Below are 26,226 nucleotides of genomic sequence, written 5' to 3' on the forward strand. Positions count from 1 at the left end.
CATGTATGGCACCACACCGAGCGGTGGGGCGGGGCGGGGTTCGAGAAACTGCATCGAGCTTTGGAGGGCACCTGTGCCGTGCCATGAGCGCACGTTTGCTGTCATCGCCGAAGACTTTGCGCGCGCGTGCGTGCACCTGGGCTTTCAGACTTGGTTAGGATTAAGATGACTATAGCGTGATTGCGGACATGTTGTTACTCCCCAAATTGGGAGCGGGCCATGCAGTGCGGAAGAAGTTGTCTCTCTGTGAATCACATTGGAGCCCTTGTTGTGACGATGTGACGTCTTCCTATTCCGTTCAGCGATGTGCAAACAGTTGCCCTTTAGCGGAAAACATCCACAATCAAAGCTATCCCAAAACAATGACTTCCGACCATGTAGTTTGTCTCGCCTCACCATGCAAACCTTTGAAAGGACACGGAAGCTCCCTCCCTCGGCTCCCATACGACACACTTGACCAAACTGGAAAGGGTACCGATGACGCTTCGGAGGGTCACACTAGCAGCCTCGCTTCCGTCAGCCTGCCCCAGGGCAGTTGTGGCTATTTGCAATCTTCACCACCACCACGAGTGGGAACGTGTGAGTGCATGAATATTGTATCCACTCTAAAGCGTCTTTGCGTGGCCAGAAAAACGCTATATAAATCGGGTGCATTATTATTACTATGATTAATATTATTAGTTGTCTATTTGATTCATTTTGTGGCAATTCTCTCGGCTGCATTGCTTCCACAACATGGATGTGGAGTTGCGGACGTTCGATGGATTTGTCAGAGGCAAGCGCATGAATCGTCTGCATTGGTTTCTTTTTGCCAACAGATGTCGCTGTTGTTTGTAAAAAGCCACACGATTGTTGGACATGGAATTGGATGCTATATGTTGCTTGCCGAGTGTGTGGAGTCCCAGCAGCATGTATGGAGAAAATTAAGATCTTTTTCTATGCGTGTACATCCTGCCTTCAACCAGCCAGGTCCACGCACATGCTTTATTATCCCCCGTACACTGCCGAAAAGTAGCAAAGCATCCCCAGCACAACCTCTCCTGCGACTCCTGAACTTGTAGTACCAGGGTGAAACCCCCCCACAAAATAATAATAATAATCTGTGGCATCATCAGCCAGGCAGGGTATGGTTTTGTCGCCCTAGGCAACTTCCAAAAACGCCCCTTCCCCCGCCCCCAGTCCTGTTGGTTTCCGTCTTTGGGTGGGGGAGTGAGAGAGAGCGCTGGAGTGGGCTGCAAAAAAAGCTTGCCGGCAGGCCGGCCGGCCGGGGCGAAATCTTTCACCTGATGAGGCGGCTGCCGAGCTCGCCTAACAGTAGGGCTGGCCCTGTTATCAGCAACTAAAAAGCCCCAAAAATGCTTGCCGGAGTCAGCGTTCATTTCCTCAGTGTGTCAAAAACTTTGGAGTAGTTTTTGTAGCGTTGCTACAATGACGTCACTTCCTCCACGCATGCTGCTGGGAGGCTACGCACTCGGCAAACAACAGCCCATCCTCCCACACGCGCGTTCGATGTGATTGCGTTTGCACAACCCGGCCAAGCACGGACACCTGCGGTCCTTGTTCGGACAGCCTGTCATTTGATTTGTTTCTTTCGGTATGTACATACGTATTGGCCATTTCTTTTCATGTAGTGTTCGCATCTGACCTGAGTTTGCGAGCAACTCGCGGTGTTTTTGCAGGGCAGACACAAAGCTGATGAAGGTAAGCCTGATGCAAATCATATCAATCAGTCAATCAATCGATCGATCAATCAAGCAATCGATCAATCAATCAACTGATCAATCGATCGCTCAATCAATTAATCAATCAATCACGTGTGCTCCGGGATCAGGGGCTCCCCCCGTTCAGATGGATGGAATCATTCTTTGCGCTGTCGGGCAGGCGGGCCAAAAAGTTGTTCAAAATCCCGCTCGAGCCTTTTGTTTTTGTTGTGATGTTCCCTGACCACAAGGAGGACATGATCGGCGTTTGAATGAAGTCAAACTTCCTCGTCGAGCGGCAATGCGGCTTCTTGGCACTGAGCCCGGCCGACCGGCCGGCGTGCCCGCTTCCTCTTAAAAAACCAAACAAAACAAAAGCAGAAAAAACAAGAAACCTTCCCCCATTGTTTGCTTTGAAATGTGAGCGAATGAGCGTTGCCTCATCGGCGGGTGAGGGAACTCCAATCTGCGACGCGCGTGCCACCAATTAGCTGTGCATGGCCTCGGAACGGCAGAAAGATTTTGGGGGAAACACCTCGGCTCGGCTCGGCTCGGCTTGCCATACTCTAACTCTCTGTGTTTGAACAAAGGACGGGCTGCGTGACTTCAGCGCAGTCGGCGTTCTGTTTTCTGTCGCCCCGATTTAAGAAAAGGGACAGACTGGCGGACGGACAATTAGTGGTGGACAGTGTGGTTAACAAAAAGTCAAGGCGGGCCGGGCCGGGCCGGGCCGGGCGGTGGTTGCGCTGGGGGACGAATGACTCGGAGGACACACATGCAGCACTCGCCAATTTAAGGCACACTTTTTTTTTATCAGACGCTGAGTAGGGATCATACAAAACAATAAATAGTCATAAATACAATAAATATAGTATGAAGAAACACACGACTTTGGCGATGAAGAGGCACCATGTGACCGGGCGAGCCGGTGCATGCCGTTCCTTCTTCTCTACTTGCACACGTGAGCCGAGCCTTGCGAGTGAGCGGCCGGATGGCCCACGGCAAACACTCGGGCCGTGAGAAGGGAAAAGGAGAAGAGTCGCTTCAGGGTGTAGTAGCACAGCGGCTCCTCTTGCCACGCGACATCATCAGGACGAGGACGAGGCTCTTCCGCCTCTTTGCTGACGTCCTGCAAACATGTACCTCTCTGATCACTCTGACTTGCACCGGCCGGCGAAATGCTTCTGGAGGCCACTCACATTGTTGAGCTGGACGCACGCGCTCACGCTTTTGCGCAAAGCCTCCGACGTCGGCTTCACGCGAGAAACGGACTCTGAACAACTTGCGAACCTGGCCACTTTGTCCAGCGCCGTCACGTAACTGCTCAGCACCTTGAGGATCTTTTTGGCGCACGGCTGTTTGAAGTGAAGTGCAGCAAAACAACGGAGGGAACAAAAAGTCCTTCTTACTTTATATGCAAGTGCAATCAAGTCACGGTGAGTATTGTTGCTTGCTTGCTTGCTTGCTTGCTTGCTTGCTTGCTTGCTTGCTTGCTTGCTTGCTTGCTTGCTTGCTCGCTTGCTCGCTTGCTCGCTTGCTTACTTACAGTGGGGCTGTGGCGCAATGTCTCAGGATCACATTTATCCTTGGCCTCCATCCAGTCTGCAGCGAATGTGAAATTGGCGTTATCGGTCGATCCGTTCCGCGCCTGTAAAACACGATCTGTTTATTGCCAGCCAGTGACAAAGCAGTGTTCAAAACAGGCTGGCTCTCTGATAACAATTTCTGGCAAAGTTGTGTTGTCTGAACTCGTGAACTCCCGCCCCCCGCGCGCCCCCCGCGCGCCCCCCGCGCGCCCCCCGCTCGCCCCCCGCCCCCTTTCTTTTGACAACTGACAACTGCACTTCTCCGTCCGTCGGCATGCGTGTATTAAAGACGAACGAGCGAGCGAGCGAGCGCGCGAGCATCTCCTTACCTGTATGAGTGCGTTTTTTGCGAGCTGGTTTAGTAGCAGAGAGTTGCTCTTGACCTCCGCGCAGGGATCTTTCTTCAGAGCGGTAGGCGCGCACCAACAGGCACAAGCGGCCAACAGCAAGAAAAGAGGCGCGTAAACTGACATCTTGGTCGATTTTGCTTTTTTTATTTATTTATATTTTTTATGCCGATGTCTGCTAAGGCCCGCTCCTCGCTCGGAGTGTTTGGTATGATGAGCGCTGCTGCGTTGATTTATAACAACGAGGATGAGTCAGTGCAGGGATTTCCCTGCGTGATGCATGGGCATCCCTGTGAGGGATTCCCTCAGCAGGCGTTCGTAACTTGATAACTGTCTTGATTTGTTACATTAGTGCAATATTAAAAAAATATCACTAAACTAAAAGGACAATTATAATCCAGACTACAGCATGGAAAGGAAAGAGGTGTTTCCACACTGCAGTTACTGCCGTGATTTGATTTGAACAAAAACAACGTAACAATTGATTTAACCATTTAAATTGGTAAAAATTCCAACATGTGCCTTTTGCGAGAGGGTGTAAAAGCGTTATGGAAATGGTTCTTCGGCACATTCTTCCCATTTCTGCAATTTTAGACGGGGGGGGGGGGGGGGGGGGGGGGGGGAAATCCGCCTTGTTTTTCAGGAAAGTCCGAGAATGCTGTACAAAAAAAGCACTTCATATCCAAAATATACCAAGGATATTTCCACACGTTTTAAAAGGTCGCGGCAAAATGTAATATTTGTTTAGAAAATGTGTGAAACAAACTTCTATTAGATAGGAGTTTGTACTCTTTGGAACAGAGCTCTGGATGTGCTCTTGAACGCATCGCCGAAGCCCGCCCGCTTCTGCCGCTGTTCGGAACAGCGCTCCGGATGAGCTTTTGAACGCATCACCACTGCTCCGGTCCCGTATCGGGTCCTTGCACGTGCTGTTGTTTTCCCCTTTGTTGTGACTTCAGCTGGACATGTGGGCGGCAAATCGAACTCCAAACTCAGGTCGGCAAGAAGACTTCTGGTTCCATACACACTAGTTAATATTAGTAGTTAATATTGTTATGTTATGATTTTCTAAAGCGTGCTGTTACGTCGAAAGCCGCTATATTAAGAAAGACGCCTTGTGTTTTTTTCTTTTCTACTGAGCTAACTGGCTGCTGCGTTAGGCACGTTCGCTGTTTGTTGTTAGCCACAAGCTAACCTGAGAAAAAAGCTGTTGCTCCCACGTTTTCTGTAAATTAGTTGCAGCCGTTACTGTTGTGCACCGGAACGGTGTCAGTTGTTTCTTACTTAGGAAATAGTGATTGGCTCGTAAATTGTCGGCATTTGCAAGTCTTGATGATGTTCTATCTTGTTAGCTAGCTAACTGTTAGCCGCTACCCGGCGGAGAGAGGTTCTCTCTGTCAAATCGGCCAACGCTAGCACACACACACACACACACACACACACACACACACACACACACACACACACACACACACACACACACACACACACACACACACACACACACACACACACACACATTATTATTATTATTTTAAAACAAACGTGGCTGTCATCGGCACGTTTTCATCGCAGGTTGATCTCGCCGAAGCCACCATGAACTATGAGGCTCTGGACACCGGGATGCGGGACTACTCTCCGCGCCTTCACGGGACATTGGATGCGGTGATGGAACCCTCCCTGGATGCCCACATCAACCCCAACCTCCTGCAGGGTGTGGAGATGGACGCGGACGGTCTGGCTGTGACAGGCCCCGAAGCCGTGCACGTGACGGAGGGCATGTTTTCGGAGCTGCACAGTGTCGTCTCCGAAGTTGGCGTCCCCGTGACAGCCACGCATTTTGACGCGCAGGAAGAAATGCTGTGGATGGGAAACCACAGAGTGAGCGGGGATCCTCCTTCTTCTTTTCTTTGACTCCACATCTCATGTCTTTTCCTCTCGGCTTCCAGGGTCACGCCACGTCATTCTTTGGCTCTACGATGGGCCGCTACTCTTCTTTTCAAGTTCACGCCACCGACGACATTCGGCACATCCAGAGTCTGGAAACGGGCGTGCTGTTCCTCTCAAAGTGTAACCTCAAGTGCTACACTCGCGGCGGCCTCGTCATGTTCGATTATCCGTACGGAGAGTTGAAATTTGACGACAGACTCGGTGTGGCCATTCTTGTCTCGATGACGCGACTGTCATTCCAGGATGGAGGAAGGCGCCGATATGCATAGCCTCCTGATGACTGACAACAATACTTTGCTGATGGGTGGCCTGCAAAACTACGTGGCTGAGCTGGACTTGAATACGGTTCAGGAAACGCAAAAGGTGAGAGTTCCCGATGGCGTGGCGCGGCGTGACCGGCCCGAGCTGACGGTACGGTCGATGTGCGGAAAAAGTTCACCGTGGAGGTCCCCGGAGTGGCAATCGTGCGCCAAAGCAGTCGCTTCTTCTTCTGCGGCCACACCTCGGGCAAGGTAAGGAAGGAGGCTCCAGCGGGATGGGAGGTCTGGCCCCTACGCTCACGCGGCGCCTCTCTTGGACCCAGGTGACGCTTCGGGACCCACGCACGTTCAAGACGGAGCACCGCTTTGACGCCTTCTCGGGCAGCCTGTCGGACTTTGACGTGCACGGCAACCTGTTGGCCGCCTGCGGCTTCTCCAGCCGCGGACTGAGCGGCCTGGCTTGCGACCGCTTCCTCATGGTGTACGACCTGCGCATGATGCGAGCCGTCACGCCGCTTCAAGTGCACGTGGACCCGCTCTTCCTGCGCTTCATCCCGACGTACACGTCCCGCTTGGCCATCATCTCGCAGACAGGTATGTAGGCTCCCGCTTTAGCGTGCAGCAGCAGCACATGGTTGAGATGTTAGCGTACACGCACGGCAGCAGCTGCAGCAGCATGGTTGAGATGTTAGCGTACACGCGCAGCAGCAGCTCATGGTTGAGATGTTAGCGTACACGCACGGCAGCAGCACGATGACTGACTGCTTACCTCGCAGGTCAGTGCCAATTCTGCGAGCCCACCGGGCTGGCCAACGTGGCGGACGTCTTCCACGTCAACACGGTGGGCCAGCTGCTGATGAGTTTTGACGTGTCGTCCGGCAAGCGAGCGTTAGCCTTCGGGGACTCGGGAGGATGCGTGCACCTGTGGTCGGACGCTCCCGACGTGTCCTTCAACGACTACTCCCGGGAGACGGACTTTGCTCTGCCCTGCCTGGTGGACACGCTGCCTCAGCTGGAGTGGAACCACGACCTGCTGCCCCTTTCGCTCATCCCCATGACGCTCACCGGCACCGAGCCGCTTTTGTCGGACTGGCCCGCCGCGCTGGCCGCGCCTAGACCCAGGTAGTGTAAGCGTTTGAATGCTGAGCGCTGCCTGTCGCCGCCCGCCTTCTCTTCCCTGCCGTATTAGAAAGTGGACAACTAGCGCAACAGAGTTTTGCAATTGTCAGCTTTGGCAAATTTGGGCAGATGGCAAGTGGCTCAAAGGAGCTTGGCCCCATTTGAGTAAGTCCCTTTTGTTTCAACGGATTGCTGTGACGCTTGGCGAGGGGATTCCATTTGCCAGCACGTGGCTTTGCACCAACGCTCGGTCAGCTCGCGGCTTTCTTCCGATCAAAACTGTCTCGGGTTCGGCTGGGCGGGGCTCCGCGCTCAAGTACAACGCAATCTTACTCCGAGCATGCTCGTGGCATTTCCCGCTTTGCAATCCGCACAGCGTCCTTCTCGTGGTGGCAGGCAGTGTTATTTTTTTGGTTTGTTTCTTTGCTTCTCCTTCCTTTTTAGGGAAGTGTGTTTGCCGCTTTGGCATCAAATACGCCCACAAAAAACGCACAATGACAGAAGGCCTGCCTGTCGTGCAACCCGGGGAAAGAATACAGTATGTCAGTCCATTGCGCCAAAAAGAAACCGCACATCCGAGCTTGTCTTTCGGATTGGATTCTGTCGCCAATGTTTTCTGCTGTCGTCGTGTCAAATTGGCGACAGCAGCCTAAAGATATCCGTAAAGATCTCTCTCTTTCTCTCTCTCTCTCGCGCTCGCTCGCTCGCTCGCTCGCTCTTGTAGACGAGCGCCTCCCGTGGACCCGGAAATCCTGCGCACCATGAAGACAGTGGGATTCATCGGCTACGCGGCCAACCCTCGCGCTCGTCCCCGGAACCAGGCATGTTGACGGCCGTGTTTTTTTGTTTTGTTTTGCGTGTGGCGCTCACCCTTTGCTCTTTCCCTTCTTCAGGTTCCTTACAAAATGAAAGACACCGAGCAGGATTACGACAGTTACAGCCAGGTCCCGGAGTCGCCTATCGGGCGTGACCAAGAGCCGCATCTCTACATGGTGCCCAAAAAATATCGAAAGGTGGGAACGGTCCTCCCTCCCTCCCTCCCTCCCTCCCTCCCTCCGTGCATGCTGAGCCAAAGGCGTGGCTCGGGGGTTCACGCGTTGTCGTGCCCGTCTAGGTGACCATTAAATACTCCAAGCTGGGACTGGAGGACTTTGACTTCAAGCATTACAACAAAACCCTGTTTGCTGGCCTGGAGCCTCACATCCCTAACGCCTACTGCAACTGCATGATCCAGGTGAGAGTGAGAGATAGATAGAGAGAGAGAGAGAGAGAGAGAGAGGTGGCTGGGCCTTGTTTCCTTTTGAAAGCATCAACCTTTGATTGTTTGTCTCGCCCATTGCAGGTTTTGTATTTTCTGGAGCCCATTCGCTGCCTGGTGCAGAATCATTTGTGTCAGAAAGAGTTTTGTTTGGCCTGCGAGCTCGGCTTCCTCTTCCACATGTTGGACTTGTCGCGAGGAGATCCCTGTCAGGTCAGTCAAGTTGCCACCGCCGTACCTTGTGCCGCCGAGGGTTCGAGTTCGGGTCGGCTCCTGACCCAAAACGGGCTCCGAGATGACCGCCGTGTCGTCAAACAAAGACGATGACGCGCGGCGTATTCCCCAAGGCAAACGTGCGACGGGAACCTCGATCGGCACGCAGCGGGCTGAAGCCGTGGCGAGGCTGGCAAAACATGTCGCCCCAGCCTGAGGGCAAAAGGCTCAACTTGTTCTGGTATTCCACAATTGATCGCTCGTGGCTTTCCCGGATTGCCATCAATTTTACCGGCCGACGTGTTTCAAAATGGCGCAAGGCTGTGTTATATCGTGCTTGAATCAACGAGTTACGGGGAAAGTCGAGCCAAAAGGTTTCTCATTTTCCCTAGTTGGAGTTTTGAGTTTTTCCTTGCCCTCCTGGGAGTTTAAGATCAGGGGATGTTTGAGAATATTTGTCATTTTTCACACGTCCTGAGTGTTGTTAGTCACCTAAATGTTGAACAGAGGCTGTGATGTACCGAAGTCAAATTCCTTGTTTGGCACGCTCAAACATGGCGAATAAGAATTCTTGAATCTTGAAAAATGTTCTCCGTCCGAGAGGACGGCAGGCAACCGCTGGCAACCGCTGGCAACCGCTGGCAACCGCTGGCAACCGCTGGCAACCACTGTCTCCTCTCTTCTCTCCTCAAGGCAAGCAATTTCCTGCGGGCATTCCGCACCATCCCCGAAGCGTCCGCACTGGGCCTGATCCTGGCAGACTCTGACGAGCAAACGGGCAAGGCCAGACTGGGACGTCTGATCCAGAGCTGGAACCGCTTCATTCTCACGCAACTGCACCAGGAGACTCAAGAGCAGGAGGGGCCGCAGGCTTACAGGGGAGCCGGTGGCGGTGCCAGCGGCGGCGGCGGCAGCAGCAGCAGCAGGTCAGAGGCCCAAAGCGGGCAAAGTCTTTCTTTGCCACGGAGAGGGACCAGCGTCTTCTCCAAACTCTCAGCGACAGCAGCAATGTGAAATGCTGCCAGTTCTCCACTGATGTGCGTTTGGCTCTGTTCTTTATTTGCGGTTGTGCCCATTCAGCGCCTTCCTTCATTAGCTCAGCCACGATGAATGAGAAAGGTTGATCGGAAATGATTTCTGCAGCTCTTAAATCCATGGCCTCAATGGGCAACCACTACTCCAAATAGTCGCCAAATTTCATTTTCGACACCTCTATTCCGGTCTCGTCCCGTCTGTCGGCGGTAGCAAGTCGGCCGGGTCAATGGCATCCCGGGCCGACGCAATGTTGTGTTTGCAGCTGCCCGGGCTCATCCGGCGAGTCGGCCGTCGGCAAGCTGTTTGGCTGCGAGGTGGAGAACAGCAGTCTGTGTCGCTGCGGCCAAGAGACCGTACGCTCCTCCCTCACCTTGCTCTTCACCATGCGTTACCCCGAGCACAACCCTCAAGGTGAGCGCCGTCGCCGCCGCCGGGCACCTTTGTAAATGAAAGCAAAGTCGGGCACTGGGCACACTTTGAGCATGGCTGCGTTACCTGCCTACCCTATTGGAATGTAGAAGAGCACGGCGGCAACAGATACGTGTGTCGGGACTTGGGCACGGTGCTGCTCCTCTTGACGTGCCGTCCGCCGCTGCCAGTAAATATTGCTCTCGATGCAATGGTTTCGGGGTTCCCGCCGCACCCGTGCTAGTTTTGTTATGCCGGTTTGCCACGTGGCTTAGTGTTATGCTAGCCAACATCCAAAGTCATTACGTTTTGCTTCCATCACACGTGTTATGCTCTTTCTTTTTGTTTGAACAAGACAAATTGTTCACTCATTTCGCTCACCAGAGAAAACCGTAAAGGAGTACGACTTTGCCGAGATCCTGAAGAAGAGCATCTGTCTGGAGCAGAGCACGCAGGCGTGGTGTGAAAACTGTGACAAGTATCAGCCCACGGTGAGTCGCAAGGGAGGGAGGGCGCCGTGCTGATGGTCTCTGACTTGCATGCGTATGCGTGTGTGTGCACGTGCGCAGGTCCAGACACGCAACATTCGATGTCTGCCCGATGTTTTGGTGATAAACTGTGAGGTGAACAGTGCTAAAGAGGCGGAATTCTGGAAGGTCCAGGCAGAGGTAATTTCATCTTTGGAGCCAAAATTGTCTGGCCGTAGTCCTGGGCCCAGCGATGGGCCGTCGTCCAGCGATGGGCCCAGCGATGGGCCGTCGTCCAGCGATGGGCCCAGCGATGGGCCCAGCGATGGGCCGTCGTCCAGCGATGGGCCCAGCGATGGGCCCAGCGATGGGCCGTCGTCCAGCGATGGGCCCAGCGATGGGCCGTCGTCCAGCGATGGGCCCAGCGATGGGCCCAGCGATGGGCCGTCGTCCAGCGATGGGCCCAGCGATGGGCCCAGCGATGGGCCGTCGTCCAGCGATGGGCCCAGCGATGGGCCGTCGTCCAGCCATGGGCCCAGCGATGGGCCGTCGTCCAGCGATGGGCCATCGTCCAGAGTGTGGCGATGGCGGCCCGCGTGCAACTGCCAGCCTTGCTACTTGTTCACAATGTCACCCACGTAGGCTCACATTGTATTGGCACTTTGTCACACTCCTCAGAGGAAAAGCACACGCGCCTGTTGCCCAACCCTCGCCTTCATCATCAAACCATTACAAAATGTGACCACGACCCCATTATTATGTGCCCTTGCTCTGAAACGTGACATGCTGGAGGAAAAAAACAGGGCCGCTCCCCCCAAAATCTCATGTCCAGAGTTGCTAGGAAAGGCCAAAGTGGGACTAGCCTTTGATTTGGGAAAATCTCGTAATGGGAGACTTGGGTTTGTTTGAGAATAGCTCGGATGTCGGACGCTTTGCTTGCGCTTCTCTGCGCAGTACGCCTTCCTGAAAGCGCGGCCAAAAGTGGAGTCGGGGCCCGCCGTACCTGCAGAAGCCCCGCCCATGCCCAGCGAGTGGTGCCTTGAGTAAGAGCCACACCTGTCATCCGTCTGTGCGCGCGGAACCTCGGATCTGACCGACCGCTTTTTCTCCAGCGGCGAGGAGGACGTCGCCAGCAGCGTGGGGGGCTTTGCTCGCCCGGAGGACCTGAGACACACGTGGATCCCGCTCACGTTGAAGATGTCCATCAGCAAAAGCCAAGGGCTGCAGGTCAGCAACTGGCCAGGAGGAGACGAGGTGAGCCGCAAACAACCTAGCCTGGCCTGGGCCTTTTGGCTCCTTTCGCTCACGGCGGCGTTGTCACGGCAACTAGCTGAGCGCGGGTGAGGAGGCGGGCGAGGAGGCGGATGGTGCGTCCCTCTACGACCTGGTGGTGACCGTGCCTCATGTCCTGGACGCTCGCACGGGCGGCAACTTGGTGGCGCACATCAAAGTGGGAGAAACCTACCACCAGAGAAAAGAGGTCGGTGGAGTCGAGCCGAGCTGGGACGGGACGGCCCGTGCCTGTGCGCATGGGTGTGTGCATGGGCGCTTTTTGCCTTTTTGCTTCCACTTTGGGCCGTCTTTTCTTTCAGGGAGTCACGCACCAGCAGTGGTACCTTTTCAACGATTTCCTCATCGAGCCCATCGACAAGGTGAATATGTCGCCTGTGAACAAACCCCTGCTGGCATGTCCAGGTTGTTGACCGACCGGTAAAGAGCCAGCCAGTCGAGCCACTCGTGTCTGTTCATGGCAGAGTGAAGCCGCCCAGTTCGACGTGAGCTGGAAAGTGCCCGCCGTCCTCTATTACGCCAAGAGGAACTACCACGCCAAATACGATCTCCGCAGTGAGTTTGGCTTTGTGCGCAAGGTGGCGGCGGCCGGCGAAGGCTTGGCGGCCGGCGAAGGCTTGACAGCGGCGCTTTGCCCGCACTGCTTTGCCCGCGCTGCTTTGCGCCCTCAGTTCAAAAGCCCATCGACGCCAGCGTCCTGCTGACGGAGGCCTCGCTGGCTCGCAAGCAGAGGAAGACTCACGCCACCTTCATCCCGCTGATGGTCAGCGAAATGCCGCAGGCGGGTGACCTGGTGGGGCTGGACGCAGAGTTTGTGACGCTCAACCAGGTGAGCGGCTTTGGCCTCCCGACCCGTCCGCCCTCCCGTTGCCGCAAAGCCCAGCCAGCGCGAGACGCGGTGACGTGCGCACGCAGGAAGAGGCCGAGCTGCGCAGCGACGGCACCAAGTCCACCATCAAGCCCAGTCAGATGTCGGTGGCCAGGATCACGTGCGTGCGGGGCCAGGGGCCCAACGAGGGCGTTCCCTTCATCGACGACTACATCTCCACGCAGGAGCAGGTGAGCGAGCTGCCGCTTTTCCGACAGCTTACCCACTCGGTTGTCGTTGCACACACCCGCTGGCTTTGGTTGTGCTCGTATATGGCTGTCTGGGCAACGACGGAGAGCCCGAGTGGACAAAAAAGGGCGGGCGGGCGGTTGGGCCAAATGGATGGACACGGTGGGTGGGTGGAATACTGGATTGTGTTGTGGTGCAGGTGGTGGACTACTTGACTCAGTACTCGGGCATCAAACCGGGCGACCTGGATGCCAAGATCTCCTCCAAGCATTTGACCACTCTCAAGTCCACCTACCTCAAGCTGCGCTTCCTCATCGACACGGGGGTCCGCTTCGTCGGCCACGGCCTCCAGAAGGACTTCCGAGTGATCAACTTATCGGTAAGCTCTCGCTCGCTCCTCTCGCCGCAATTGCGCTTTCAGAGTCGACGAGGGCCGATGGCTTCTTTGCAGGTGCTGAAAGACCAAGTCATCGACACCGTCTACCTCTTCCATTTGCCTCGCAAGAGGATGATATCACTGCGCTTTCTCGCCTGGTACTTTCTCGGTAAGTGAGTCGTCGGCCAGCCGGCCGGGAAAAAATAACAACAACCCAAGGGGCTTTCTTTCCGTGGGAGCGCCTTCCTTTCTTGCATTTCCTTTGCTTTGCCGCTGAATCCCACGCACTAATTAGGATAGGCCACCAAGACGTGTCAGAAGCGGATCCTCGGTTCGTGGTCAGGCTCTCCGCCCATCGGTCCTAAATGTGTCGGTAAATGACGGAGGGCCGATGAGGGCAGACTGGAGGATGTCACGCGTAATCACACCGTGCTACTACACGATATACTACGACGACGCTCCTCGCATAGATGTTGACCGACCGACCGACCGACCGTGTGCTCAAAACGCAAGTCTGTCGTTGTTGGGCTCTGGTGTTGGCCAACGGCAGCCAAATGAGGCTCTTCCTTCCTTTGTATGGAACTACCTAACTCCAGGCGCTTTTCCCTCCTACCTTCCAGCTCCATTTCCTCACTCATGTGGGCCGGTTGCATTCTATCGAAACGCTTTGGGTCCGTCGACGCGTTGCCTCGGTGCAAGAAAAAGGAAAAAAAGGCCCATTTGTGCAAAATGTGCTTTTGTTCCGTTATCAGACCTGAGCATCCAGGGGGAAACCCACGACAGCATCGAGGACGCCCGCACGGCCCTGCAGCTCTACAGGAAGTACTTAGAAGTGAGTCGTGCCGGCGGCCCCGACCAAGTCAGGAAGGTGCTGAAGGGACTCTACGAAAAAGGCCGGCAGATGGACTGGAAAGTCCCGGACGGGGACGTGGGAGATGGCGGCGGCGGAGCTAGTCCAAAACGTAAGAAATGATGTGGAAGCAAGCGAGCGTGCGGATAGCGCCGGCGGGGGCGGGAGCTCCGCTAAGGGACTCGCGCCACTCTTCTTCTTCCCTCTGGCAGGGGCTGCACTGTTTCCTCCGGTGGCAGGCCTGTGACTCAACAACGCCGATGCCGTCACCCTTTCTTATCTTCCCCCAGCCGCCGCCGTCGTTTGCAGATCTGCATCGTGACATCGTCAGCGTTTCGCAACAGGAAGTCAACTTGCTGTCGTTTTTACAAAGCCCCGTCATGTTTGTTTGTTTGCTTTGCTTTGCTTGGAAAAGTTGTCGGGGCATATCAATAAAGAAATGGAGCACCAAAAATGCTTGGGAACATCTCCGCTCGAAACACTAAAGCTTAGTCAAAATTCTACGGCGTACGCGCGCACACAGAGATAATGCCTGAACAACGACATGGCCACAAAAGTGGGTGCTGCCCCCCCACGTCCTGCTTTGCTGTCAAGAAGGGGGCCAGAAAATGTCCTGCAAGCTTGAGACTGTCACTTGATAAATGGGGATGCAAAACCAAAAGAATTCCTTCCTACTTTAACTGTTGCCCAATTAACAGTGATGTATCTGCAAATCCCTGCCTGATTATATATATTTTTACATTGTATTGTTACAGGAATAAAAATCTCATATTTGAGAGATAATTGTCAATGATTATTTATCATTTTTAATCACGCAAGTTGTGCCAGTACAAGATTATGTGTGACTGATGGCTGTGTATTGCCCTGTCCAAATATATTCGCCCTGCGGTCTATCGCTGTGTCCAAGTTTACAGGCTGCGTCCTCTTTTTTTTTTTTTTTTTTTTTTTCAAACTTCATTTATCAGAAACATAGCATACAAACATTTTTGTTGGTGGGAAAAACATAAAAGACAGACACGATGCGTCCTCTGAATGACGGTTTTACGGCTGCGTGCCGTCACTTCCGGCGCGACACGGCGGCATGCTGTGTTCAAATTCACGCCGAACGCAAGCAAGCGGCCTTTGAATCAAGCCTTAAACCGGGGCTTGGTTTCTATGGCGACGGGCATTGAGCTAAGACTGTTCAAATCTATTTTTATTGTTTAACACAACAAACAGCTCATCGGTGGAAATCATAGAAGTAAAGAAATAATGCACTCAAATACAAGGTTTTGTGCACTTTGAAATGTGTGGCTCCTCCAATCGTTACATATATGAATAAAGTCTAAGATTGATGATGTTTTCAGATTCTTTCGTCGCACTGAAGTATTGCGATTGACTCATCTTTTTTATATTGCTGACTTTGGCGACGCCCACATTGCTCCACTCTTCTACGACAGCAATGCATTTGACTCTGCTTGAGGACGTCCGGCAGGCAAAATGTTTGGAGGCTGCATCAAACTGGGCCCAAAATTAATGTCACTCCAAGAATGCGCTGAAGCCTGCCAAATTGTTACAGCCCAGGGGAAACGTCGGGGCGACGCAGACAGCGACTAATTTGCTATCATTGCCTCATGGTGTGGAGCAGGCCACAAGCAAGCGAGCACGACTACGCTGTGAAGCTTAGTAGCTTAGGCGTTGGTTGGTCCATCCATCAATATACTGTACCATTAACTTCATGACTAATGCTGGAACGGATAACAAACCTGTTGTGGCGGACCTCGGGAGCAGGCCTGCATTTGGGATGTGTTCTTTGTGACATCGCATGGTCTTTTGACAACTAGGGTCCCGTCTCCCTGGTTGGCGGTCAAGTCGGTCTTGGAATAAAGACGTTTCTTCCTTCTGCCACGCTGTCTAAAATGACTTTGTTCCCTCAGTAAAGAGGAGACTGAATACTTTTTGTTTTTAGATCTCGCCCGTCTGTGTAATCTTTACAAAAGCTGTCTGTCAGCCTGCTCGGCGACCGGCGCTACATAGCTTTATGTAGTTTACCACCCACCACCAGTCCAGAGTGAACGAATCATGCATGCACTGTGAGCGCTTTGAGTATGATATATGAAAAGAAAAAGACGGCTTGGAAGTCATCTGGGATAGGCTCGAGCAAGCCCGCAACCCTCGCTCGTCGTGAGGGTAACAGGCGGTGCAGAAGATGGACGATTGGACGGACTATTTTCTTACAGTAGGTGGCGGTAAGCAGCAGAGAGAATAGCGCATGGGTTGGAATCATGCGTTGCGCCCAATTCAGGAGCTATGAGGAGAAACCTGCGACATTCATTCGCTCGAATCGAAGCCAATCAGTCCATATTGCAAAGGGTTTATTGGTAATAAATGAAGTGCGCTGATAGGGAGGGGAGGGCGACATCTTTGGTCCGTTCATTTTTGCCATTCATTTGTGGTGGCTTTGGGTGTGCGTAGGACCCATCAGTGGGAGACCAGAAGAAAAGGCACTTGAGTTTCTAGTTGTCTCAGCGACGAGACGTCCACGATGCCCCAACATACAAAATGCATACATGTGTATATATAGGTAGGAGACTGAATGAAAGAATAGGGGGGAAACAAAGCGTTCATTTCAGCCAGCTGTGGGCAATTTACAAAATTCGGCGGCTGGCTCCGTCATTCGGCAGGAGAAGGGGCCACCGTCCGTCATGGTCCAAAGTGATGGACCATTCCCTCAGACTGGCGGGCATGTGCCCAGGCCGCTGAGGCGTGACTGAGCGACGACCTTGCCTCTGCCCACACCTTTAGCTTCAGGATGCCATGCTGAAGCTTCCACAAAGTAGTATTTCACTTGTTTTCCTTCACGTTTTGCTGTCGACACACGGCAGGAAGCTTTACTCGTGCAGTACGAAAACGAGAGTTGATTTATATTAAAAAATAAAAAATAAACTAGGCAGGCATATTTTATTCTAACATTTATCTGAAAAGTATTTCCCTGAACTTTAACGTTTCTACAAAGGCAAATGGAAAAAGGTGTGTCGGACAAAGGCAACAGCAAAACGCGCAGGGAACCAAGTTGGACGTTGCTATGCCAAAAACAGAAGAAAAGCAGCATGAGGACATGTGCCGTACTTTTTCGACTTTCCACATCAACCTCCAAATGAGTCAGGTTATCTATTGCCTTGTCCACAATGTCTCCTCTTTGTGGCTTTGCAATTTCCACCTACACATGTGGGCAATAAGTGATTGGTCTAAAAATGACCACTCTCGCTAAAGTATCAAAGCCTCCACCCCTACAACTGACAGAATAGCAAAAACACGTGAGTAATTAACGCCCACAGAACAGCAGAGCACAAAAGATTTAGGCCACAAGATGGCAGCAAAGCACAGCTTTGTCTCAGTGACGCTCCTCAACTCGTTTCAGCATACATCCTTGTGCTGAGATTGTGTCATGAAATGAAAGGGGCCGAGAAAAAAGGTCAGGAGGAGGGCAGACTTTGGTCGAGCACCATCGCAGTGCCGGCAGGTGGACGGGCGGCAGAGAGAAGCCTCACGCGGGTCGCCGACTGGAACCACGAGGCACGCGAGCGCTTCGCTCCAAGGATGTGCCGATGTTGACTTCTTTTGGGGATGGCTGTGGGGGCGGCCGTTCCGGTGTCAAGGACGGGCCATGCGCGCAGGCCTTTGAGGGAGACCGTTGTGGGAAGCCACCTTCTGCTTGGCCGCCAACATGGTGGACGAGGTGGCGGCAGCGGGCAGGCCTCGGGAGCTGTCCGGGGGTCCTCGGGAGCTGTCCGGGGGTCCTCGGGAGCTGTCCGGGGGGCTTCGGAAGGCGCGATTGGGGCAGCCGGGGTTTCGATCGTGGTTGGAGCCGCTGTGCGGGCCTCGGGAGCTGTCCGGGGGGCCACGGTCGCTGCGGCCGTGATTTCGATCGTGGTTGGGGCTGCCGTGCAGGCCTCGGGAGCTGTCTGGGGGGCATCGGTCGCCGCGGCCGGGGTTTCGATCGTGGTAGGAGCCGCCGAACTGATAGCCTTGTCCCTGGTACGTGCGCCGGGTGCCTTGGAAGATCTGAGGAGCGGCTCACAAGTTAGGCGGAGCAATTCTATGCCTGAAGCACATTTCAGACACCCGTGTGTTGCGCAACAACATCAACTGCGTTCGCAAAGGAAACAGCTCAAGACATTCGCGGAGCAAAGAGAACCAACGTAGCTCATTGGGGACTTTTAAAGCCATTTGAAAGCAAGGTCAAGCACTAATAAGGTACTCGTGGCCGTCGCGTGAACTCCACGTACAGGCACGAACTGGCATGAGCCAGGTTTTTAAGCTGCCAAATGGACTTTCCAGAAGACAGCTGGCGCCCCAGAGGCTCGCCATCACTCACCTGCTTGGCCGGCAGAGGTCGGAGCTGGTCGGGGGGAAGGGTTTCGGCGATGCTGGGCCCGGCCGCCGCCGAGCTGCACCGGGATCCATCCGAGTAGGCCGTCTGAGGGTGGTAAACTGGCAGAAGAAGAGGGAGGTTGACAAAGGCCTCGGCTTCCAGCGTGACCATGCGTGCGCTTGACTTGATTGTCTGCGATATACAAGAGATGCATGCGCCTTTGCCATTCAAGCGCAGCCCATGTCCAGTAGGTGGCGTGCTGGCTCGCTTTCGCCCGGCATTAGGGAACGGGAAAAGGTCCAAATGTAACTTGAGCCGTTATTTACCAGATCCAAATTGCATGATGCTGGCCTTTAGCGGGTCCAGATGGAAGGTGAACCTGAGGGCTTTGCCCAGGTCCTCGTCGTATTTGCGCTCGCTCACAAAGTGCTGCAAAGGAGAAAGGAAGGACGACAGGCAGCCGGTGAGCGCGCCGGGCCGAACCAAGGAGGCGTCGGTGGGCAGGCAGGCCGAAGGCGCACCTTGATGTCGGCCCGCAGTTTGGTCAGTTGCTCTTCCGACATGGCCGCCGAGCGTTCCGTCAGCCTGCGAAGCTCTTGGGCTCTCTTCTGCCGGCCACTCAAAATCCCGACTGAAACGACAAAGCCAAGACGTACACGGTGTGTTTTAGGGGCCGCACCTGAGCTAACCTCCCCTAACCTCTGCACTCAGCAAGCATTCACATTTGGCCGCATCAGGCAAATGAAAAGCTTTTTATAGCGCCACACTCCCTCCCTCCCTCCCTCCCTCTACTACTTGTGTGAGGGATGGGCTGGCACGAGACGGGACGGGACGGGACAGGACGTGCCCAGTCATAGGAACAGCACTGATCACGTTTGACTGGAAACAGAAAGCGCCGCGTGGCCATTTGAATCATTGGTCAGCGTTCATTTGGGGCTCAGCCGTGACCAGCGGGATTGGGATTTGGCGCTTTTCTAAAACCCTTGGCCTAACACTGGGTGGGTGGGAGACGGACAGCTACTTACTGGCCTCTGCCTTCACTCGGTCCATTTCAGCCAGCAGGGTCACTTCTCGCTCCATTAGGCTGCAAAAGACCACGCGGGGATAGATAAGCGGGCGGAATTGTCTCAAATCACACAAGAATTGCGACAACGCCACGCGGGAAAAGACGGTCCCGAGTAGCCATTCTGAGATCGACACACTTGTGGTGCTGCGGATGGGACCAGCTAGTGCCAAGCACCCACCCAATAAGCGCCTTCCCCTCCCCAAAAGCACCAGCAATGGCTTCAGCCCATAAGACAACAAGGCTGAGGTTTGGGCTCTAGCCAGGCACACATGTACGCACGTGCTCTGGAGCTCAGCAAAAGTCTGCTTCATCCTCTTGAGGGACGACTCCATCTCCTCCTTCAGCAACACGCTGTAGCGAGTCAGCGACGCGGCGCACCGCTGCAAGTCCTTGGCCGAGCGCTCCACGTTGCGAGCTGAGGGCAGGCACACCGTGCGGCTTTCAGATCGACATCAAGCAACTCCAGTCGCCTCCGCTCGCGTAGCCATACTGCGACTGGCGTTTCAGAAGCGGTGGCCAGTCAGAGCTTACCAATCATTTTGCCCGCAGACCCACTTTGTCCATCGGGGAGCGCCGGGTGGTCGCGGCGTTGCCGACCTTGCGCTTCGCCGCTTCCAGGCCCAGAGGGCGGACTCGCCGCTCCTGCACCTGGGGGGGAGGGCCGCACGTCACATTCCAGTGCCGAGCCGCCGCGCTGCGTCCGCAATTGCTTGGGCTCAAGCCAAAGCTCCTCTCTCTCACCAGCCAATGGGTGCCTAGCTTGGGCACACTTACTCAAAGCTCTGCCGGCGAGCGCACCGAGCCTCTCGTTTTCACTTCTTACCGGCGAGTTCCGATGCGCTGGGCTCAGAGTCCGGCTCCGACGCGTCCGGGGAACCCGAGTCCAAGCGTTCGCTCAGGGAGTCGAGCGACTCCGCCAGCGATCCATTGGGGTGGAAGCCGTTGCTCTTGCCCTTGCCCTGTTCGGACGGGCCCGGTTCCGCTGCCGCCTCCGGATGGGCCTTGGGCTTCTTTTTCTTGTTGGGCTGCAGATTCAAAGATCTATGTCAGGGATGCTGCTCTGGTGACATTTCCCTTTGGTCCTAATGAACGAGAGCAGTCTGGCCTGGCCTGGCCCGGCCTACCTTCTTTTTGCCGGACACGCTCCACTCCTTCAGAATCTCTGCTGCGCTCCCTACACAAAGATGTGATGGAAACAATGAGCAAAATACTTGAATGCTGCTCGGTGCCGTCAAGGCGATCTTTACACACGAGCGTGCCGGGTCAAAGGAGGAGGAGTTTGTCACACTCCGAGTCGAGCAGGCATGCGTGTGTGCGTGCATATTTTGGCCCCGGCAAAGCTCGCCGCGCCTAAGCTCGCCGCGCCAAAGCTCGCCGCGCCAAAGCTCGCCGCGCCAAAGCTCGCCGCGCCAAAGCTCGCCACCCGGAAGGCATTTGTCAAGGCCCAGTTTCTTGGGGAAGTTCAACAACAGGCGCCGCCCTCGTACCTTCAAGGAAGGCTTGGACGGCCTTGTCGACGCAGTTCTCAAAATGCTGCAACACCAAAACAATCTCGTTGTTGCTTTTGTTGGGGACGATCGCCCTGACGGCGCCGATCTGCAACGCAAAGAAAAGCCATGGCGGACGAGTGACGGGGATGGCGGCAAATTCCTCGGCGGGGCTCGCGTCCTACCTTTTCCTTCATCCTCTCCGGCGGCCCTCCCTGCGACATGACCATCTTGGAGCGCGTGTCAAACACCACCCCCAAAGTGTCTGAAATGAGCCAAGGGAGGGAGGGGACAAAGGTGGGCTTCACAGCACAAATGGAGACGGTAGGACCGAGTGGGGAAGTTCAGCGGGTAGGATTGGGGAAAAGAGGTGATGGCAAACGTGCACCACATGTGCGCACGCTCACCTTTTTGGTTCTTTTTCGCCATGTGGTCAGCCGCACGAGTCGGCAACTTGCTCAAGACGATGACTTCCGAGGCAATGAGCGCGGGCTCGGCCGGAGAGCTTCGCCCGCTTCTCTCCTGTGACGGAGGAAGGAGCGCGGGCTCAGCGTCTGGCCGGAGGATTGCGAGAAGGAGCTTGGCACCGAGCCGCCCGACCCACGGCTCAAGCGAAGGCGCTTCCTACGAGGGAGAAGCCGCTCGTCAAAAACACAAAATGACTGCCGTTCTGGCCCGATGGGGACCCGATAGACTGACGACTGCAGTTTGGTCGGGCTCGTAAATGGCCATGACCCACCCGGGCCACTGACGGACTGGCAAACTTGAGGAAGATGCAAATGCACAGCCGGTGCCGCCGGCCGTTTGGGACGGCACCAGGAATCTTGCAAGAAGCAACTGGACGGAACCCGTGCGCATTCTTTTCTGCACGCACCTTCATTTTGCCCAAAATGTCAAGAGACACGGGCACATAAATGATTAATGGCAACGAGTTGGAGTCCAAAAAGGCGCATTTTCAGATTGTCCTGACCTCGTGACCTGTTTTGGAGTGAAAGCAGCTCACGGTCGAGTCGAGCTCGGTTGCTTTGGGCCCACTTTCAAGATTGACTCACTCGGGGATGTATGCCATTTGGAGCTACTCAACTTTCAAAGCGATCATTTAGCAGCGACCAACGCACGTACTGTACGTCTGGAGACTGAGTGGCCAGAACCGTCCACGGCAAAGTAGAATCACTTGCACATTTGGGAACGAAAAATGTTGCCTTCTCCACTTGAACGAAATTGGGCGCGTTGAAGGCTGCCAATTCCATGTCTTGCGAGACAAGACAGGTTGGAACAGCCAGCCACGAGGTTGTTTGTCCAATGCAGGCGGCACAACGAGCTTTGTGGAGCGGAGCTAAGCATAGCTCGCTAGCCTTGCCCACCGCTACCGCGTTAGCTTTGCACGACTACTCGTTTACGCGTTAACGGCCGCAATTACTTAAGCCACTGACCGACCGCCGGGCTTATCATTTCCGGGAACAAACAGGCAAACACGGTATCGAACTAACACCCCATTTTTAGTCCCCTCATTAAACATGAACATCAGGATGCCGCGACGATAGCTTGAAGGTAGCTTGCAGTTATTGGGGTGGGGGTGCGGGGGATCTGCCTTTCCTTTCACCACACGCCGGTTGAAGCAGCTCGCTTGGAAAGAGATTATTTTTAATTGATGAGGCGCACACGTGCTACGCTCGTGAGAAGATAATAGTCACGTACTTGGTGATGCAGAAAGAGGGAATAATTCGGGCATGGGTGCGCGCAGATATCACTGACTTGCGAGCTCGGCGACGAGACAAGAAGCTGGCTGCACCGTCTGCTCTGCTCTGCTCTGCTCGCTGCTGCTGCTGTTGCTGTTGCTCCGCTTCTGCTCTGCTCTGCTCCGGGGTTCGCAAGCGGGTTGCCAGGTTGGAACCACACGAGTACGCCTTTAGTAGCCTTGCCATTCAAGGCGTCCAGGAAAGGAGGTTGTCAAAGCCCGATTCCTCTTTCTTGCTTGCTTACTTTTGTCTTTTTTGTTTTAAACTGAAATAACGCAAGTGGCGCGTGGTGACATAAGGAAGGCGGGCAGGCTTATTATTTTTTAGACATATTTTTTTTACGGATTGACGATGTCCATTGAAAGCACAGGAAAATCTCACTTTACGTAATGATAGAAAATGCACTTGAATAAAAATGCCTTCAACCGTCCGATTCTGGAGTTCGAGGAAAGATGACTGGTCACCAGCGACGTGCGGTGAGGTTCATGACTGGGGAGGCACCGACGTCCCTCCCCCCTGGTAAAATTTGTCTGACACCTAAACGTGTCACAAAAAAGGTTGGGGAACGTTGCTCGAGAGTGGCTTGTTCATTATTTAATTTGAACTATTTGAATTAAAATCTCATATCAGCAGTCTTCACACATCAAAACACTCAATAAAGCACATGGAATCAAAAACTTGTTTTCGATCGTGCGTACCACTCCGTTTGAAAAGACATGCTCCGAGGTCCCGTTGTCCGAATCCAACCTTTTAACTCCGGAGTTGCTCTTCCTTTACTGGTGACATCCTGCTTCGACCGAAAATCCATCGTTGAAAATCCTTTGGATATGTAATCCTCCATTGTAAAACGAAATGTAAAAACGAAAAAAAATAATAATAATAAAACGAAAGTAACACGAAATAAATGGACGACTGCTCCTCAGTTGTTCACTGTAAATTTGAACTGGAGATCACTTATTCTACAGGTGGGCGCATGAAGCATCCCGGGATCACTAGCACCCCCTGCCATAAGGCTGGAGAACCTTTCTTTTCGTTGCCTCCGTTGGGTCTCTTTTCAAAGCCGTTTTGGTCATCTAAAGAAACACGACGTTACAAAAAACACTAGATATTGCTTAACTACGGAAATGAGTTAATATAGCCACCGTGTTTGAACACTTAAACAGCGACATAAAGACAGAGAGCAGTTCAGTCTAACAGAATAGCCTGTCAACATAGGCAGCCGTGTGATTACGCAATCCTCAGAGGAGGCAAGGCAGGAAGTTGGCTCCTCCGAGCGAATCGTCTTCGGTCTTGAAATAACTATGAAAATACAGCGATTTTGGTTCAAAATGATACAAAACTACTGAAATTATAAGGAAAATGACTTTATAATAAAAACAATTGAATTTGTTTTTCCCCTTTTCATGATGGCAGGGGAGGCCTCCTCTGACCGCACGTCCCTGCTGGTCACAGACTTAGACTTAGACAGAACTTTATTGTCATTTTGTAAACACTAGGTGTGTACAAAACGAAATTTCGTTGCATACGGCTTTCAACAATGTAGTGGTATTTCGGCTGGTTAAAAAAAGTGACATTCTATATAAAAATATGAAATAAGATAATTATAAAGTACAAAGTGCAGCAGTGATAAAGTATGTAAACAGTGCAGGAGACAAAAGCAGTATTTACAAGTGTGCAGAGGAATGCTACGGTTGAATGTTCAACAGTCTGACGACAGCAGGGAAAAAACTATTGCAGAACCTGGTGGACCTGCAGCGGATGCTGCGAAACCTCTTCCCAGAGGGCAGCAGGGAGAACAGTCCATGGTGGGGGTGTGATGGGTCACTGATAATATTACGGGCTCGGGACACGCAGCGCTGGGATGACAAGTCCTGAATGGAGGGAAGAGGAGCCCCGATGATCCTCTCTGCTGTCCTCACCACTCTCCTCAGGTTCTTCCAATCGGAGGCGCTGCAACCTCCACACCACACCGAGAGACAGCTTGTCAGAATGCTCTCTATGGTGCTTCGGTAGAACGTCCTCATGATGGGTCACATACTCGCAGTAGTTATTAATCGGGTATCGGGTATTGTAGTTTGTCTTATGTATGATTGCTGTTCCACGACGTGAGCGTTGTCTTCTGATTTACACATGGCAACCCTACATTGATGTCGTCACTTCCCTAGTCGGGCGATTGCGCTCATTTTTGCCAACTTGCACCTCCCGGTCATGATCTGCACTATTTGAGCACCAGGGGCCTCTTTGGAATTTGCCATTTTCTCACCTTTATGCCACCTTTCCGTCACTTTTGTTGGACGACGTCATCCGGTTAAGGAGAGACGGAAAGGCGCTTGCTATCCAACAAAGCAAACAGCGCTGTTTCCCAATTGACGTCATCGTGCAACGCCCAGTGTTGCTGCTATCTTGCAGACTTTACTAGTCAAATATTAACCTAATATTAAAGTGAAAATCATGCAGATACTAATTTTGTTTGCAAAAGGATTTTTTAAGACGCTATTGATTGTGGACTAATACATTTTGGAAAGGCGTTTACATTTTTTTTCTCTCCCGGTTCGTGTGGGACCTCACCTTTCGTTTTTCTTTCGAGCATCTATTTCCTGGCCTCACTGACAATCGGTGGCAATCAGGTTTTTTTTAGGCCCCCCGCGCCAGTTACTGACAACTTGACACCGTTTTTGCTAAAAGCAATGTTTAAGTGCGCATTTCAGGCGTAATGGGAGGCTCGCATAGAATCTTCTCTATCTATCTATCTATCTATCTATCTATCTATCTATCTATCATCCCCCCCCACACACACGGCCAGAATAATCAGCGAAAGAGCAATTCTATCTGGTCCTCACAACCACACCAAAAGCTGAATCAAATCAATTTGTTATACCATGTAGTTTTAATGCAAGGTGACGCCTTGGATGTAATCATTTGAAAAGCACACACATCTTCACCAACAAATGACTAGATGTTTTTTTTTTTTTTAAAGGTACAAAATGGAAAAGACAGAAAACGAGTTGCTTTGTGTAACGGAATTAACAGGGCAGATTTGATGCGAGTGGCTAGCTACTCACTCGCTGCCGGGTTAACTTTTTTGTCATCAGCAACAAGTTCGAAGTACTTTCAAAGAAATGCCAAACTCAATTGCATTTCAAGTAAAGGTGTAAGCGTAGGGACCTAGCACAGTATGATGATGTACATGATGTCATGTTACACTCACAACCCTGAAATGAGGGAAACTCTGAAAGAGAGTAACTTAAACACTGGCTCAGTTACTGCGCTAACTTACTCTGTGAACATAACCTGCTCGCTGGCAGGTAGAGCGTTTCAACCTGAGAAAACAAATGCGTTTGTGTCACATCTACAACGTGTAGAATTAATTGAGAGGATGTTGGAAAACGTTTTGTTTGGGATTTCAATTATTTCAAGTAATATTTCAGTTTAAATGAATATTGACTTTGTTTGCTAGTCCATTTGAAATAATTCAATTAAAATTAGAGAGGTGCAATCACAACCTAGCTGAACACGCCTTACCTTTTTGACTCATGTTTCATTTTGAGCTGTTTCCAAGTTTTTTTTTCCTCCCGTCAGATTTCATTCCTACTGCAAACCTGCTTTCTGGAATACCCCCCAGGTCAAAACAAAGTGTTGCGAATAATGTTTTGTTTGTGGAATT

The 26,226-nt window shown here is 52.9% G+C and overlaps 2 protein-coding genes across 12 annotated transcripts; one reads left to right on the forward strand and one right to left on the reverse strand.

The window, feature by feature from the left end:
- The first annotated feature begins 1,465 nt into the window (after positions 1 to 1,465).
- Positions 1,466 to 15,803, forward strand: pan2 (poly(A) specific ribonuclease subunit PAN2). Of its 4 annotated transcripts, XR_005097377.1 has the most exons (27): positions 1,467 to 1,701; positions 5,209 to 5,514; positions 5,583 to 5,752; positions 5,826 to 5,946; positions 6,018 to 6,095; positions 6,167 to 6,437; positions 6,620 to 6,965; positions 7,687 to 7,783; positions 7,856 to 7,975; positions 8,077 to 8,196; positions 8,305 to 8,433; positions 9,127 to 9,359; positions 9,731 to 9,879; positions 10,261 to 10,367; positions 10,446 to 10,544; positions 11,298 to 11,386; positions 11,456 to 11,597; positions 11,674 to 11,840; positions 11,878 to 11,995; positions 12,098 to 12,188; positions 12,305 to 12,462; positions 12,549 to 12,692; positions 12,890 to 13,069; positions 13,142 to 13,235; positions 13,819 to 14,028; positions 14,129 to 14,242; positions 15,356 to 15,803. XR_005097377.1 is itself a non-coding variant. In XM_037246194.1 (26 exons), the coding sequence occupies exons 1-26, from the start codon at positions 1,696 to 1,698 to the stop codon at positions 14,161 to 14,163; spliced, it is 3,777 nt and encodes a 1,258-aa protein (XP_037102089.1). In that variant the 5' UTR covers positions 1,466 to 1,695; the 3' UTR covers positions 14,164 to 14,453. The 4 variants fall into 4 exon arrangements, 3 of the variants coding, with proteins under 3 accessions (XP_037102089.1, XP_037102091.1, XP_037102090.1); XM_037246194.1 differs by lacking the exon at positions 15,356 to 15,803 and having other exon boundaries at positions 1,466 to 1,701; positions 9,127 to 9,352; positions 9,727 to 9,879; positions 14,129 to 14,453; XM_037246196.1 differs by lacking the exon at positions 15,356 to 15,803 and having other exon boundaries at positions 1,468 to 1,701; positions 11,674 to 11,823; positions 11,936 to 11,995; positions 14,129 to 14,453.
- A 452-nt stretch (positions 15,804 to 16,255) lies between these two features.
- Positions 16,256 to 25,076, reverse strand: spats2 (spermatogenesis associated serine rich 2). Of its 8 annotated transcripts, none has more exons than XM_037246243.1 (14): positions 23,310 to 23,467; positions 22,522 to 22,740; positions 21,231 to 21,447; positions 21,009 to 21,088; positions 20,824 to 20,932; positions 20,461 to 20,510; positions 20,160 to 20,361; positions 19,868 to 19,984; positions 19,616 to 19,751; positions 19,296 to 19,354; positions 18,792 to 18,901; positions 18,597 to 18,699; positions 18,274 to 18,389; positions 16,256 to 17,960 (listed from the first exon to the last, which is right to left on the reverse strand). In XM_037246243.1, the coding sequence occupies exons 3-14, from the start codon at positions 21,250 to 21,252 to the stop codon at positions 17,550 to 17,552; spliced, it is 1,515 nt and encodes a 504-aa protein (XP_037102138.1). In that variant the 5' UTR covers positions 21,253 to 21,447; positions 22,522 to 22,740; positions 23,310 to 23,467; the 3' UTR covers positions 16,256 to 17,549. The 8 variants fall into 8 exon arrangements, with proteins under 8 accessions (XP_037102138.1, XP_037102136.1, XP_037102142.1 ...); XM_037246241.1 differs by lacking the exon at positions 23,310 to 23,467 and having other exon boundaries at positions 16,256 to 17,674; positions 17,717 to 17,960; positions 22,575 to 23,303; XM_037246247.1 differs by lacking the exons at positions 22,522 to 22,740; positions 23,310 to 23,467 and adding an exon at positions 24,826 to 25,076 and having other exon boundaries at positions 21,231 to 21,345.
- Between the last annotated feature and the right edge of the window lie 1,150 nt (positions 25,077 to 26,226).

Source organism: Syngnathus acus, chromosome 2, assembly GCF_901709675.1.
Source record: "Syngnathus acus chromosome 2, fSynAcu1.2, whole genome shotgun sequence".
Classification (NCBI taxonomy): domain Eukaryota; kingdom Metazoa; phylum Chordata; class Actinopteri; order Syngnathiformes; family Syngnathidae; genus Syngnathus; species Syngnathus acus.

Bases quoted from the DNA above. Each gene is read 5' to 3' on its own strand.
- spats2 (XM_037246240.1), bottom strand. From the start codon at position 22,748: ATGGCAAGGCTACTAAAGGCGTACTCGTGTGGTTCCAACCTGGCAACC. The intron at 19,752-19,867 runs GTAAGCTCTGAC...GCCTGCCCTCAG, and splicing joins GTCTGCGGGCAAAATGATTG to CTCGCAACGTGGAGCGCTCG. The intron at 19,355-19,615 runs GTGCGTACATGT...GGTCTTTTGCAG, and splicing joins TTTGCTGAGCTCCAGAGCAC to CCTAATGGAGCGAGAAGTGA.
- pan2 (XM_037246194.1), top strand. The intron at 10,368-10,445 runs GTGAGTCGCAAG...GCACGTGCGCAG, and splicing joins GTGACAAGTATCAGCCCACG to GTCCAGACACGCAACATTCG. The intron at 12,463-12,548 runs GTGAGCGGCTTT...GTGCGCACGCAG, and splicing joins AGTTTGTGACGCTCAACCAG to GAAGAGGCCGAGCTGCGCAG.